We start from the raw sequence: 14,810 nt of genomic DNA on the forward strand, positions 1-14,810 counted from the left end.
AGGTAAAGGTAGTCCCCTGTGCAAGCACCAGTCGTTTTCGACTTTCGGGTGACGTTGCTTTTACAACGGTTTCATGACAGACTTTTTACGGGGTGGTTTGCCATTGCCTTCCCCAGTCACCTACACTTTCCCCCCAGCAAGCTGGGTACTCATTTCACCGACCTCAGAAGGATGGAAGGCTGAGTCAACCTGGAGCTGGCTATCTGAACCAGCTTCCACTGGAATCGAACTCAGGTCGTGAGCAGAGGGCTCTGACTGCAGTACTGCAGCTTTACCACTCTGCACCACGGGGCTCTTGATACCTAATTTATGTCTGCACAATTCATCTCCCCCCAATGAATTCCAGTCATGGGCTCACTCTAGCACACTTCACTGGTATCATCTATCACATAGATGAAATAATTGGCTTTTGATTGTTTAACCTTGTGCCAATTTTAATAAAAATGTACATAAACAAGTAAACACCATGAAGGTATTCTGATTAGTAGTTCCTGCTACTTTGAAGACAAATGTTGCAATCTACAACTTTCTATTGATCTAAACTTTCCCCTCTGCTAAGAGGGACTCCTGTTTTCATTTCCGGATGCTCAACTTTATTAAAAAACGTGCTTCTAATCTCCCAAAATCTTCAGTGCACATGCTGACAATTTTCATTTTCATTCCTATTTCTGTCTGATTTGAGACCTCAGGCTCAGTACAGATGTACTTTAACCTTTTCTTGTCATATCTTGCTTCTGATTGGAACAATGTAGGCAAAAGTAAAACGATGGCCAGACCACATGACGTGACTGAATTGCTTCATAGAGGAGGCCAGAGGAAGGCTTTTATTGGAACAACTTCTGTTGGTAGCAAAGAAAACAAGCTTTTGAAAACCATCATGAATTTCTGTGCCTTCATTGTCTTCACCAAAACAACTCACTCTAAAACACAACATATTTGAATTTCTCATACTCCATTTTTAAAAAGAATAACTTCAAGTATTCCCATGTTTTAAGCTTCTAACCATATATTCTGCTGGCAGAAATCACTTCTACCAGTGGAAAGGGGAGGGGAGATTTCACTGAAAACCTCCTCCTATTGTAGATCCCCACTTTGCCCATCTATTGTTATGAGGGGCATGGGGGGGGGAGGCTGTTGGGGAGGGGGAAAGCAGGACATTTAGGTTTCTGCAGATGCCACTCACACCGTATGAGATTTATACCAAGTAGGTGTTATGCTATATTTTGAAAGGGAAGCAGAACAAGATGCATGTGAATTATTCAAATAATAGAAGTTTGGGGCATCATGGTATGCCTGCAAAAGAACTTTAAGGCTGCACGGCACACTTACCTGGGCAAGGACTTACTTCCAAGGAAGCCTTCATAGAATTGGGCTGCACCGCTGTGTATGGAAGGTACCATGTAGAGATGCCAGCCTCCAACTGGGACCTGGGGATCCCCTGGAATTACAGCTCATTTCCAGACAGAAAGATCAGTTCTCACTGGAGAAAATGGCTGCTTTGGAGGGTGGAATCTATGGTATTGTACCCCACTGAGGACCCTGTCCTCCCCAGGCTGCACTCCAAGATCTCCAGGAGTTTCTGAAGCTGACAGTAGGAATGGGCATTGCAAAATGCAGTTTGGTTTGTAGCTAAACCACAAACTGAACCATGAACTGATATACCAGTTCCTGAACCAAACTGGTTTGTGTTGGTTTGAGAACCATTTAATGTTTATAACCTTGCTTTCTGCTCTCTGTGGCTTTTTGTGGGGAGCAGAAAGCAGGGATTTCCAAACAGCTGAGCTGCAGGGACCACAGCTCAGCTGTTTGGTTTAAATAGCTCCAATCCATTTAAACCCAACCCTAGCTGACAATCCTACCACCAGCCCCCACTGGTGGCCAGGGAGGACCTGGCAACCTAGTGCAATACCATGCTGGAATAGAAAGAGAGTACAACCCCAATTTAAATGTAACCAATCTATTTCCTCCTGCCTGAAATAATTTCTGTGTGCCACTACACATCTGTTGCATGTTTATACAGTTCCACAGTCTTACAAACAGCTGCTTATGTAGGGCTACCATTTGTTACAGTTGTTCCATGATGGCAGCTGGATTAGCTTCTGTTTCTTTTTAAGCCATCTCTAATTTTGCTCAGCATATTTTTAGGTAGCCATTGAAACATTTGTCACATTTAAGCTAACATCACTTACCTCTCCTCTAGTGCAAGGTGCCCCATCTGAGTACCTGGATGTACACATAGAGGTTTCTTCAGTGGTATCATCAGGGAGCCCAAAAGTGGCTGTACAGTTGACAGAAAAATATTTGTAAGGCCTCCATGTTTTCCCAAAGTCATTGGATCTCTCCAGCACCATGGCTGCTGGGCGAGGTGATTTGAATACCACTATTACATGGGTCAGGTAGAACTCAGTTTCAAAATCCAGCCTGATTTCTTCCCTGTGTACCCCTTGTGCAGACTGCCACCAAGAGGCAGGGTTGAGAAAGCAGTCATCAGTCATGTCTTGAGGGCGGTGAGAGTTATCAGGCTGGTTGGCATTACACTTGGTGCACGTGGGCTGTCCACATCCATGCAGTGTGTGATGGAGGAAGTTGTGGTCTGGGTAAAAACAGTATAGTTCAGTGCTGTTCTGCCCACAGGTGGTAAGTGTGGCCGGTATCCTGCCTGTTGCTAGATTCCCCACGGGAGGATTGCAAGAGCGCCCATCACAACGGAAAGATTGGAGCCTGGCTGAATCTGCAATGAGAATATAAGTACATAGAATTATGCAAAATCAGTGGCCTGCAGAGTTATGTACCAACCTCCCAGATCTAGGGTTGCCAACCTCCAGGTATAAGCAATGAAAGTTAAACAACTACTGTGATATGCTGGCTAACAAAATTCCACCTCCCCCAGGCTCCACTCCCAAAGCTCCAACTATTTCCTTCCCTGGAGTTGGCAATGCTACCTGAATGCTGAACTGCAATCTTCATGCTATTCTCTCACTCAGTTCCTTTCTGCTGCCCAAACCAGTGTATACAACTGTTAAATTCTCTAAAACTGATTGTGGTGGCCTAGAACTGGCAGGTCTTCTGGTGGCAGAAGGGATGGGGAGGCCTTGTATTCAGAAGCCTTCCCACTTCTCTTCTCTGGATTGTTTCTTCTATATTTTTATAGCTTTTGTGTTGTGAGCTGCTTTGGGTCCCCAAAAGAGGGATATGAGTGAATGGATGAATGAATAAAGCCTGTCATTTTGGAAGCAGAACAAATGATGCCATATCAGCATACTAATCCACTTACATGCTAATGGGCATCACTTATTGTGGCTGCAAAACAATAAAAGGGTTGGCAGAGTGAGGATAAAATTGGTATGATCTGTATGGTGAGTCACTGTGTGCACAAGGATCAGCTTCCAAGGAGAAGAACAACTTAAACCAGCTTTAATAAGAAGCAGTGTAGTGGTATTTCATGTGGTAAATGATACTATCAGGGGTAATTTTGTAGAAAAAGAGGTGCTCGAGCTCATAAGTGCAACTCATTAGCATAACTCATTTGCACATGCCACACAATCCTGACATCACCAGAAGGTGCACTAAATTATAGCAGCTCAGCATCTACCTTAAAATGCTTCTTGAATTATAATTGTCATAATAAAGCCTTACTCCCATCATGCTTTTAAATTACTTTCTCCTATGTGGTCACAGTGGCACGAGGAAGATTTCCGTCTCTCTGCTTTATGTTTTGGTTATTTTCCCTTTTTTGTGGGGAAAAATGTTAGAAAGTTTGTCAAATCGTAGAGTTCAGCAAAATTCTCACAGAGGGTTTGCACAATGGAGCCCAAAAGCAAGAACTGGGGGAGAGGGTTTTAAGAAAGAAAGAGCACAATAAAATTTAGAGCTTCCTGAGCTCCGCTCCTGCGAGCTCCTGCCCAAAATTAAGCCTGGATACTATCATGCTGAATGCTGGAATTCAACCTAATAGAAATCCACAGTGTCTGATTTGGGTTGCCAGCCCCAGGTTGAGAAATTCTTGGATATTTTGGAATTGTAGCTTGAAGGTGGAGTTTGGGCAGGGGAAGGAGCTCAATGGGTTATAATGCCATAGAACCCACCCTCCATATCAGTCATTCTCTCTAGGGGAACTTATCTGTGTTCTCTGGACAGCCATTATAATTCCAGGAGATCTCAGGTCCCACCTAGTGGATGGCAACCCTCTAATGAAAGGCAGAGATGTTCCGCCAGGCTTTTGACTGAGGACAGGAATGGTTTCATCCTAGCTGACCCCCTTGTCCATTTGCTTCATGCTCGCTTAGCCTCCGCTTTTGCCTCCCCTGCCCATGAAATAGCTGGCAGTCTGTAATCTGAATAAAATTATCACTCGCCATCTGTTCTTAAATGTTCAAATAGTCTGAAATGTATTTTAATCATGTTTTATTGAAATTGTTTTAATAATGCTATAAATTGCCCAGAACCCTGCAATAACAGGGATTGGATGATCCAAAAATTTAATAAATAATAATAACACCAGAAACTCTTTGCTAAATTTGCATTGGATTCTGAAACAGCGAAAAACCAAAAGAGACCCCAGATGATGATACCGAAATCAGGAAAAAGTCTGCAATGCCTTTACTACATGTTAAACTCATGACAACTCAGCTTTCTCATTACTAGACTCTGACTGGTTGGCTGAGATGCTTGTTCAGTCAGGGGGATGTCAGAAGCTTGGTGACCTGATTCAACCATCTCTATCTTCTCTTACTTCAGTTTCCAGAATCTGGACAGCTCTTGCATTGGTTTAATTGAACTATGTTTCCTTTTGTTTCTAGATTTGTTTTCTGGTATATTTCCTATCTTAAGGGTGCTTCTGTCTCTCTCTCACCTCTGTATTCTGCCTAGATGTTGATTATATCCTAAGGATTGTACCTCAGACTTCTTGCAAGGCAGGAGTCAGACCATTTAGGTCCTTCAGCTGCAGGCTATGTTGTTCTTGCCTTTGTTCAAACATTGTACAGACTTCTTTCAATATATATCTTACAAACAGTACATTGTAGGTTAAAATGTTCAGGAAAGCTGCATAAGTATGAATGCAGTTTCTTGAGTTGCCAAGGGAGATTGTGAAATATCCCTTTTGATGGCTACCAAAAAGTTCTAGGTAGGATTTTGTTCAGGATACTTAGTACAGGATGACATTCTACAGAGGAAATGGCTTCACTAGATAACCAATCTGGATCTCTTTTAGTGTTCTTGGTGCTATAGTTCTGTGGTTTTTTCCAGAAAGGGTCAAAATTTAGGACACATTAGTTAATTCTGATTTGTCTTGACAAAACCAGTGGTTAAGATCTAAACAGCTGCAAAAGGAAGTCAAACAAAAGCCACAAGTTCTGTTTTGCAAACACTTGCACACATGCTAGAGAAAAGTTTATGCAGTGCCATTCCTTGGTTTAGCTAGTTGTTCTCATGGCTTTCTTTGTAGTAAAAGTCCAGCAGGAACTCATTTGCATATTAAGCCATACCCCCTGACATCACCATTGTTTCACACAGGGCTTTTTTTTTCCGAAAAAGCCCAGCAGGGATTCATATGTATATCAGGCCACACCCCCTCATGCCAAGCCAGCTGGAACTGTGTTCCTGTGTGTTCCTGCTCAAAAAAAGCCCTGGTGGTTCTCAGACTTCAGCTTGTACAAGCAGAAGAACACTCTCGGGTTTAGTTTCACTTTTATCAGACAGTGCTGTGCCACGAGTGGAAAACACTTCATGTGTGCAGAAGGGCGCCTTTGGCTCCAGCCCAAGAGCTTCTGGGAAACCTTTTGCATAGGTCATTTTAGTAAATGAGCTGAACCAACCCAACATTAAAGCAGACTCCCCTCCCTCTAAAAAACATGAAAGTGGTTTCTTTTTATTCCTATAGGGGAGTTCAGGGAGCATTTTGTTGAATTTCCTAGCAGCATTTGGTGAGGAACACAAAGTAGGTTGGCTTTCTACTCAGTGATGACAAGGAGGGTTATCTGCTGTGCCTGCTAATACAACAATATCAATAAACAGTTCCTGTCTGAACTGCTGTGTCATTAGGAAAAGCAAAGTAGAGCAAATGAGCAAAGAGGAGAGGGGCTGGGAAAGGGACAGATCAGAATCTGTGGTTGATTAAGAGCTTCGTTGGAAGAAATCAACCTTTTGGAGATTGGTTGGCCTCCTGATAAGGCAGCCCATCCATCACTCAGTTATCCCTTGAAACGGTGGGGTCATAGCAGTGGGGCTCCAAGCAACAGAGCAGTCCAGCAGCCAGGGACTCACCGAGAATGCCAAAAGGGGCTCTTTGAATAATTCATAAAAGGCCAAACAATCAAGATTTGAGTGCACTCTGCCTTGCCTGCCCCCAGGGGGCTGCATGTCATTGAGGTTGATTATGGTTGGCTCTCTTGATGGATGGCAGGGCCCAAATAATCTATGCCATTTAACTATTTATGTATTTACTCCAACTGTCCCAAGGGAGCTGCTCAGCAGAGGTGGCTGTTTTGTCAGAGGATGGCTGGCAAATGGCTGGAGCTTCTGATGATTAAGGAGCTGTTCCATTTGAAGCGAGCTGCACAGCTGGATAAGGCTGTGCTGGACAGCCTCTCAGATGTGTAGCGGCTGATATCAAATGATCTCAAGTGGGCACTGAATGTTAACTGCAGCCTTATTAAAAACTCTTCATGTTACCCTCTTTAGAGGCATACAGAAGACAAGTGAACTGAAAGGCTCTTACTGAGTTCAGTTAGATGTAGACAAACCAAGAAGAGGCAGTATGCACAACATTCTTTACATTTCCAAAAGTGAGTTACAGTCAAACCACCAAAAGTTCCATCAAGGCTGGCTCATGCATTAGGCAGCCCTAGGTGACTGCCTAGAGTGTGACCCTAGGGAGGCACCTATTTGGGCCCTCCCTCCACCCTTGCCTCCCTGGTGAGGGAAATTGGCAAGTGCAGTGGCGTGGCATGGCTCCTGCACCTCAGAGTGTGCATGCCATCTGGTTGCCATTGCTCAGCCCAGCCACCATTACTTCTGGAAGCGCAGACCTGGGAGGCTGACTGACAGCCACTGGGAAGTGTACACACTCGTGCAGGAGCTGCACTGCACCACACCACTGCCATGGTGCTTGCCCTCACCGGGGTGAGGGAGGAAAGGTGTGAGCAACAGGGCAGGGGGTGTTGGGGTGGGGCCACTCCTCAGGAGCCAGATGCCTTGAAGCTAGCCCTGAGTTCCATGCTGCTAGCCATCTAGTCCTCATCTGTGCTTCAAACATTCAAGTCCAGTTACACTGAATAAACCTTTAAGACCATCAAAGGTTTATTCAAGGTATAAGCATTCATGTGCACACACACTTTTTCAGATACACTGAAATGGAAAATAACAGTTCATACATAGAGAGTGAGCAGCAAATTAGCATAAGCGTAATCAAGGTTGTTTAACAGATGCAAAGACCAAACTGAAATAACAAGCTTAATTTATATGGTCACAACTTGTTTGGGCTCAATTCTGGAGGAAAACATAGAAAAGGAAATAAATATATCAAAATTGGAGATTGATGTGCAAATGTACCCTTCTTAATTGTGGAATGCCAAGAGTAATTAACTGAGACCCTTTCGTTATACTCCATCTGTCTCCTCTCCGGCATGTAGGTAACTAATACCATCCTTTTCTTTAAGATGGGGTGATTTGTTGTGCAGTGTTATATTCCTCTGTCCCCAGGCCAGAGAAATACATTCCAAGCTACCATTCCAAATTACATTACATTCTACTATTCATTACATTGGATTAGAATCACTATTCTAATCTACTGTTCCAATTAAGACATAAAATAAAATAAAGAGGATGTATAGCCCTTCTTGATAAGAATACAGATGTAAGGACTGAATGAGATTAGCATATGTAGTGAGAAAAGAAACCAACATCCCTGTCAAGTCCTGGGGGTTTCATTGTTCCAGGTGTTGTGCTCCAAAGTGATAGTGATTTTACTTTTTTTTGTTTTACAGTTTGTCCTCATTCCTGAGTATCTTTGATACTACATGATGACATAAGGGAAAAAAAGAATAACTGGGGAAATGGAGAGAAAGATCTTGTATGCCTATGTGGGCAATATAACAGTTTTATGTAGTCTGGTTCTTTTTTCACTCAGACCCTCATGGATCACCAAATGTAGATTACATTCACAAAGCAAAAGTGCATGCTCAGGATAAGCATAACTAATCTGTGTTAAATTATTTCAAGGATGAACTTGTACTTAAGAACATTTGAAATGCCTTGCTGGTCACAACTGAGGTCAGTGAGTCCAACTTTTTTTGCAATCAGCAAGTGCTGGGGATCCACCGGAAACCAGCCAGTGATGGATCACTCTCTGTCTTCCACCCACCCCTGCTCTATACCGTAACAGCACCATCTTTTGGATAAGGTTTGAAACTACAGAGCTCACTTTGAACAAGCATTACAGCTCTTATGTCTAATAGACTCTTATGCACAAAGGATATATGCAGATTGATCTACGGCTCCTTGCAATATGCCTTTTTTTGCCTTCTCTTTTAATTCTTGTATGAACCAGATGCTGCTAGTTGAGCCACCATTATTCTGAAAGCACAGCAGATACATTTAATGATATTAAGCTTTAATCCTATGTACGCTTAACTGGGAGTAAGCCCCACTGAACATACTAGTACCGACTTCTGAGAAGACATGCATAAATTGTGCTGTCAGGCCACCTGTTACTATGTATTACAAACAGGATAAAGATACTGCATGTTCCTTGTGCAAGGGATACAAAACTAGGGGATTTTTATCTGCTCAGCTCTTTAAAAAAATCTTTGTTTTGTCCAGTGTGCTATCTCCTCAGGACTGTGTAACCATGAGGAGGAGGTGCGACTTCTGTATGCATTCCATGCACAAAAGATAAATATGAGAACATAAATCCTACAAACATTTATGTCAAAACTGAACACAGGAAGTGTTAAGTCAAAGTGTAGACAGAGCAGGTCTGACATTATGGCTGATCGTTGACATAACCTTATTGGGTGGGGTGAGACCATGGCTCAATGACAGAGCATCTGCTTGGCAAGCAGAATATCCCAGGCTCAGTCCCTGGCATCTCCAGTTATAAAGGATGGAGATCTAGGAGACATCTGCCTGAGACTCTGGAGAGCTCCCACCAGTGAGAACAGTCAATATTGACCAATGGTTTGGTTGGTATAAGGCAGCTTCATGTGTTCAATTGCTATTGCTCACACTCACCATTGGCCATCCTCTGTTTCCTATTGTGTCCCTCACTGTCAATATATATAAACTTTCTAGGACAGTAACCAATCTTTTTCTTTTCTATTGGATTAAGATTTTCATAAGGTTTAAGAAATCTTAGATCTGTTTTTACACATCATGATATTGAGCTGTAGTTACATGTGCCGCCTAGTGAATTGATAGAATGGCTAGTACTGTTTCACTCTGCAGGTTTTGAATGTTCTTCCTGTGTAAAACAATCCCCTGCAAATAGAAAATAAGCACAAAAGGGAATAGGGTGGACTTCAACTTCTCTCTCGGACATGATACTTGGGATTTTTTGAAAACCTTTTTCATAAGGGCACCCCCAGGAGTAAGCCCCATGGTAAAAATGGGACTTAGCATCTAAGTAGATCTGCTTAGGGATGTTCCCAGTTCCACCTACCACATGCAGACTGATGGTTCAGTTAAGGTTCTCAGCGCTAGGTTGGGAAACTCATGGAGACTTGGAGATGGATCCTGGGAAGGGTAAGAATTGGGAAAGAGAGGGTACTCAGAAAGAATGTCATAGAGTTTGCCTTCCAAAGTGGCCCTTTTTCCCAGGAGAACTGATTTTTGTTGTCTAGAGATCCATTGTAATACCAGGAAACCTCCAGGCCCCAGATGGAGGTTGGCAACCCTAGTGCACTACAGTCTACCAACTTGGAACTCTGCCATTGTTATTCCAACCTTATTTGGCTGCACATGAAGACTAAGACTTAGTCTATTTTAGATTTTTATTTGCTCAATCAATTAAATAAAATTGCCCAAATCTGTACATGAATAAAACAGTCCTTCAGAGGAGCCTCATAAAAGATGCCTTCTTGGAAGAGGGACTCCCTTCCTGCATGAGATGGGAAGAATGGACCTTGTAGATGGAGCCTGTCACCTGTAACTTTTGTCAATATTTGTAATAATGAAAAACAATTTTTTAAAAAATCTGCTGCCCAGTTCATTGGCAATATGGTTTTTAACTGATCATAAAATCAAAAAGTATTTATAAACCAAATCATTTGCAGCCCCTCTATTGCTTCTGCTGCTATTTTTATTTCCAACATTAGATAACAAATTGGCAGTTTGGATTTCATGATTGAATTGCATAATGATCAGTCCATTCCATGTCATTGGCTTTTGTGCCCACTAGGAAGAAGAACAATAGCCATGATCTAATTAGTTGGGCTTCACTTTATCTGCATGGCATCTCTTGCATCACTGTGAACAACACACCACTACATGCATCCGGCATTAATTTAGCAGATATGAGTACTACAAGCAAGTAGGTCAGGTGCAGGAAGGCCTTGTGTTTTGTAAAAGAGCATGGCGGCAGCAGCACAGCCACCTGTTGGCTAGGGAAGGGCTCCCTGGTGGAATGCTTAGAGGAAGCAGCACACTGGGGGACAGCTCTGCATGTACAGGTGTGTGTGTGTGTGGGGGGGGGTCAGGATATAGACAGACCATGCTCTTTGTATAACATGCAGGGCCCTTCTAAGCAGAGCTTCATCCTTCTAAGTCCAGTGCAGCCAGTGGTCTTATTTGTGTATTTGTGTGTGCGCACTTGCACATGCAAGCAAGTGTATGTGTGCTCCTGGAAGTTATGGTGACCTCTGGTGAGTGACCTCTGTTGGGGACATGGAGGATATTCAGAGAGGTGGCTGATAAAACCTGCCCGTCCTCCAGACTGCTAGTATTTCAAGGAGGTTTCCCATCCAAGCACTTGCCAGAGTCGACCCTGCTTAACTCCTGAGATCTGATGGGATCAGGCTTACCTGGGCTACTCTGGTTAGGACCAGCCAGAAGGGTGTACCACCACATTTTAGGATGGCACCGTAATGGATCTCTAGCCCACATCATAGGTAACAGCCAAAAAGAGGATAGAAATGTGCTTTCTGGGAAACAGCCCATGTTCAAGAGGAGAGAATTTTAGCATTTGGATTACATATATGAAGTGGCCCAGTGTGAAAACTATTGTGGTGTAGTGGCTATAGTACCTAATAATAATTATTGTATGACATTGTGTGTAGTATAGCCAGGAGATCCTAATATTTTTAGCAACCTGAAATTCTAGCTCTCCTAGCATTATGCACCATTAGGTGGTGAGCTAGACTTATTTTGGGGCTGAGAGTTCTGAAAGAGCTGTGATTGACCCAAGGTCACCTAGATGGCTTCATGTGGAGGAGTGCGGAATTGAGCCTGATTCTCCAGACTAGAGTCTGTCGCTCTTAACCACTACACCATGCTGGCTCTCAGTGACTAAAGTGCTGGACTTTGACCAGGAAAATTTGGGATTAAATCCCTATAAAGCATGAAGCATATCGGGTGGTCTTTTGGCCAGTCAATCTCTCATCAGAATCTATCTCTTAAGAGTGTTATGGAGGTAAAATGGTGGGGAGAGCCTAATGAAAGCTGCCATGAGCATCTCGCAGGGAGGCAGGTTAACACTGTTTTAGAGCATTTTTATCCTGCCTGACTTCTGTTTAGCTTGGGGTAGTACGCACAGTTCCCCCTGCCTTTTATACATCCTCACAACAATCCCGAGGGCAGGTTAAGCCCAATGACTTGCAGGCAGGTTTCATGACAACTGGGGATCTGAAACCAGGTCTCCCCAATCCTCGTCCACCACTCTAACCACTTCACAACACTGACTCTTATACAGAATACTGAGCTGAGCGGAAGCTTCTACTGCATTGTCCCTATTGTTGTTCTATTAGCCTTTATCAGGCACTGCACACAAACTTTCCAGGAATGACACACCGACATGCACCAAACACTGATCTGTCCTCAGAATCTGACGCCCATGTTATCAGACACACCGACGCATTTCAGAAGTAGCTTCCTTTCCACATGCAAGTCTGAGATCTGGGTGGTGGTGGTGGGGAATTGGCAGGACGATGTCTTGTTCCACACCAGCTGAAAATTTGAAAACAATCTTCAGATTTTAGCTCTATTCAAAACCCCAGTTCAGCCCCGGGCTCATTTGCTATGGTCAGAGAATTAACGCACTCTCTCAGTTTGCCTTCTTGAAAATGGGAGCCAGGGTAGCGCCCCAACTAAAGAGGGATGCCCTTAAAGAGACTCTTTAGTCTCAACAGCAGGGTCCCCTGTAAATCTAAATGAATGACGAAACGAACGACTTGCTAAAAAAAATTAGCCTGACCTATTAAGAGATTTTAAAGAGCTGCACAGAGGTCTTGGTAACACTAGCAATACAGTATATTTTGGGTTTTTTTGTTTTTTTAAAATGCTGCTTACCTGCCCCAGGCTGCCCCGAAAGAATGTACTCCAGCAGCACGATTAGCGTAATGCTTTTATGTGGCACGACTCCGCCTAGGAAATCCATTTTCTCCAGCGAGGTGAGAAAGAAAATTTATGGGTGCGTGAGTGCATGTATAAAAAAGATATTTCTACAGGTCTGGAGCCCACATGGCCCACCTTTCCTTTAGCGCAAGGATGACGGCTGGCGTCTCATTCTTTGGTTTTCCTCCCCTTCCCCACCCCCCAGCGCACGTCTCTCGCCGCGTTTTCCTTTGGGGAGCAGCTTCGTAGCGTTTCCAGAGTTCCTTGTTTCCCTGCGTGTGTCAGGCTCAGCCTCCCCGTATCAATAAGTCCGTCCGTCCGCCTGTAGGTGGAACCTCGTCTCCTCGCTTGCCCCTCCGGAGAGTAGGTGAAGTTCACATGTCTGGCATAGCCAGCCGGGGAGGAGAGGAAAGGCAAGCCGAGCGCCGGCTGCTGTCTTCGCCCGCAGTTCTTGTCAGAGGATGCAATCACGCGGCGCTCTCCCCGGAGGGCCAGCTTTCGGTTTCCCTCCTTGCCCCCGCGTCCTCCGCTTCCAATTTGGCGCTTGGCTCCAGTGACTTCCCTTCCCTCGTCTCTTCTGCCTCACAAGGGCGACTCGCCAGCTGCGGGCTGTGCTGACGGGAGGACAAAACCGGGGGGGCACCCAGCCTTTGTTGTGGTTCTCTTCCCCCCACCCCCGCAGCGCCTTCTTCCCTTTTGGATGGGTGTAGGGGGGGGGGGGGATGAAGGTTGGTTTCTGTGCACGCCACGGGCTGCTTCGCGCTCCTTTAAATAATCATAATATATGGCCGTGATTAAAACCCGCGCCTTTTCTCGCTGTCACTTTCTGCTCCACAGAAGCGAACGGGAAGAACAGCCACCGAGCATTAGGATGGGGTTGCAGGGGTAACTTTAAAACCCAGACTTCTTTGTTCGGCAGGGGCTTGACATTAACACCAACAGATCGCTGTTTATAAGGTGCACAGGCTCATTTGGCTAGCTTTTGGGGCACTCGGGGAGATAATATTTCCTTCCTCTGCTTTCCTTCAAATAATAAATTATTAAGGGATGGTTCGGACGCGGGATGGGGCTTCTTTCCCTCGCAGGATCGCTCCGTCTCTTCCTTCGCAGCAACCTACACAATCACATGCTTAGTTCTACCCTCCTTCCCGTCCCTGTCTGGCCACAGAAGGGATGATGCTAACATGCGATCGCCTTCCCACTCTTTATATTTAGGGAGGCGAGGGCAGAGGGCGGCCTTTTCATCATTTCCACACCCCTTTTGGTTTGGATTTGTTGTTGCCGCTCTGCCGACGCACGTGTTGCTTTTGCTGGCTAGGCATGTCTCCTTTTGCAAAAGCCCGACTGAGGAAGGTTGTTGTCACCCCTCAGCAAGCCCTCGGCTTTCCAATACTTGCTTCTGCGCCTTTAAATTAAAAGCTTGGTGACAAGCGGGACTCCTCCCTCCATCCTGGAGACGGGCATGAATTTCTGTCTCGGCAGCGCTCTCTGTTGGATGGCATGGCAACCGTTGTTTGCGGGCGGTGGGTAGCAAGCCCGAGAGGCTGTGGAGAGTTCCTGTCAGATATTGCGTAGTCCCGTTAAGAGGTAGTACCCAACCCCCCCCCCCCCCCCAAAAAACGGCCAGTGGTCCCACGAACAAAAATTTACTGCTGCATAAGCTTTGTGACTCAGAAGTCATTTTAGCAGACTGAGCTTGGGCTCCTCAAAGTGTACGGAGGAAAAAATGTTGTTAGTCTTGAAGGTGCCAGTGGACTTCAGTTTCTTCTTTGGTGAGGAGGGGGAGAGTGTTTAATAAAATATAGGTGCTGTGGGCCATATGCATGCCTCTTGATGAAGTGGATGGACAAGGATTGCTAGGAGGTGGAAGTCATACTTCTGAAATTCAATAATCTGCCTTTTCCTTTTACCAGGCTAAGCTCGCGTTTATGGAAGTGGGAACTAGAAACTTCTCTGTGTGCTTGTATCTTGTCTGGAACCATCCTTCCCACTCAGAAGAAAAAGGCTTGGAGCCCAGCATAAGCAGACAGAACCAGATATGGGGACTCCTCCTGAATGTCTGTATTTATCAAGCTGTTTGGGCCACAGACTCAGAGGCCCAAACCACATGGGAGTTCCCACTGATTTTTTTTTCAACTGAACATTCTGCAATGCTGAGGCCTGACTATGTCTGGGGCCATTGCACCTGTGGGGAGGAGAGTTTTAAGCTTCTCCTGAACTGTTTTCCCCATCCTATGGTTGCCTCAGGGCAAGGCTGGATCTAG

At 44.7% G+C, this 14,810-nt stretch overlaps 1 protein-coding gene across 2 annotated transcripts in view; it reads right to left on the minus strand.

The window, feature by feature from the left end:
• Nucleotides 1-12,778, minus strand: part of LOC132572521 (netrin-4-like) — a 97,236-nt gene extending 84,458 nt beyond the window's left edge. The window contains exons 1-2 of one of the 2 annotated variants that reach the window (XM_060239661.1): nt 12,502-12,777; nt 2,190-2,731 (exon numbers count right to left, since the gene is read on the minus strand). In XM_060239661.1, the coding sequence (XP_060095644.1) occupies nt 2,190-2,731; nt 12,502-12,589 (630 nt within the window). In that variant the 5' untranslated portion in view covers nt 12,590-12,777. Of the gene's footprint in view, nt 1-2,189; nt 2,732-12,501 lie in introns of both variants that reach the window. The other variant, XM_060239662.1, reaches the window with a different exon arrangement.
• Between the last annotated feature and the right edge of the window lie 2,032 nt (nt 12,779-14,810).

Source organism: Heteronotia binoei, chromosome 5, assembly GCF_032191835.1.
Source record: "Heteronotia binoei isolate CCM8104 ecotype False Entrance Well chromosome 5, APGP_CSIRO_Hbin_v1, whole genome shotgun sequence".
NCBI lineage: Eukaryota > Metazoa > Chordata > Lepidosauria > Squamata > Gekkonidae > Heteronotia > Heteronotia binoei.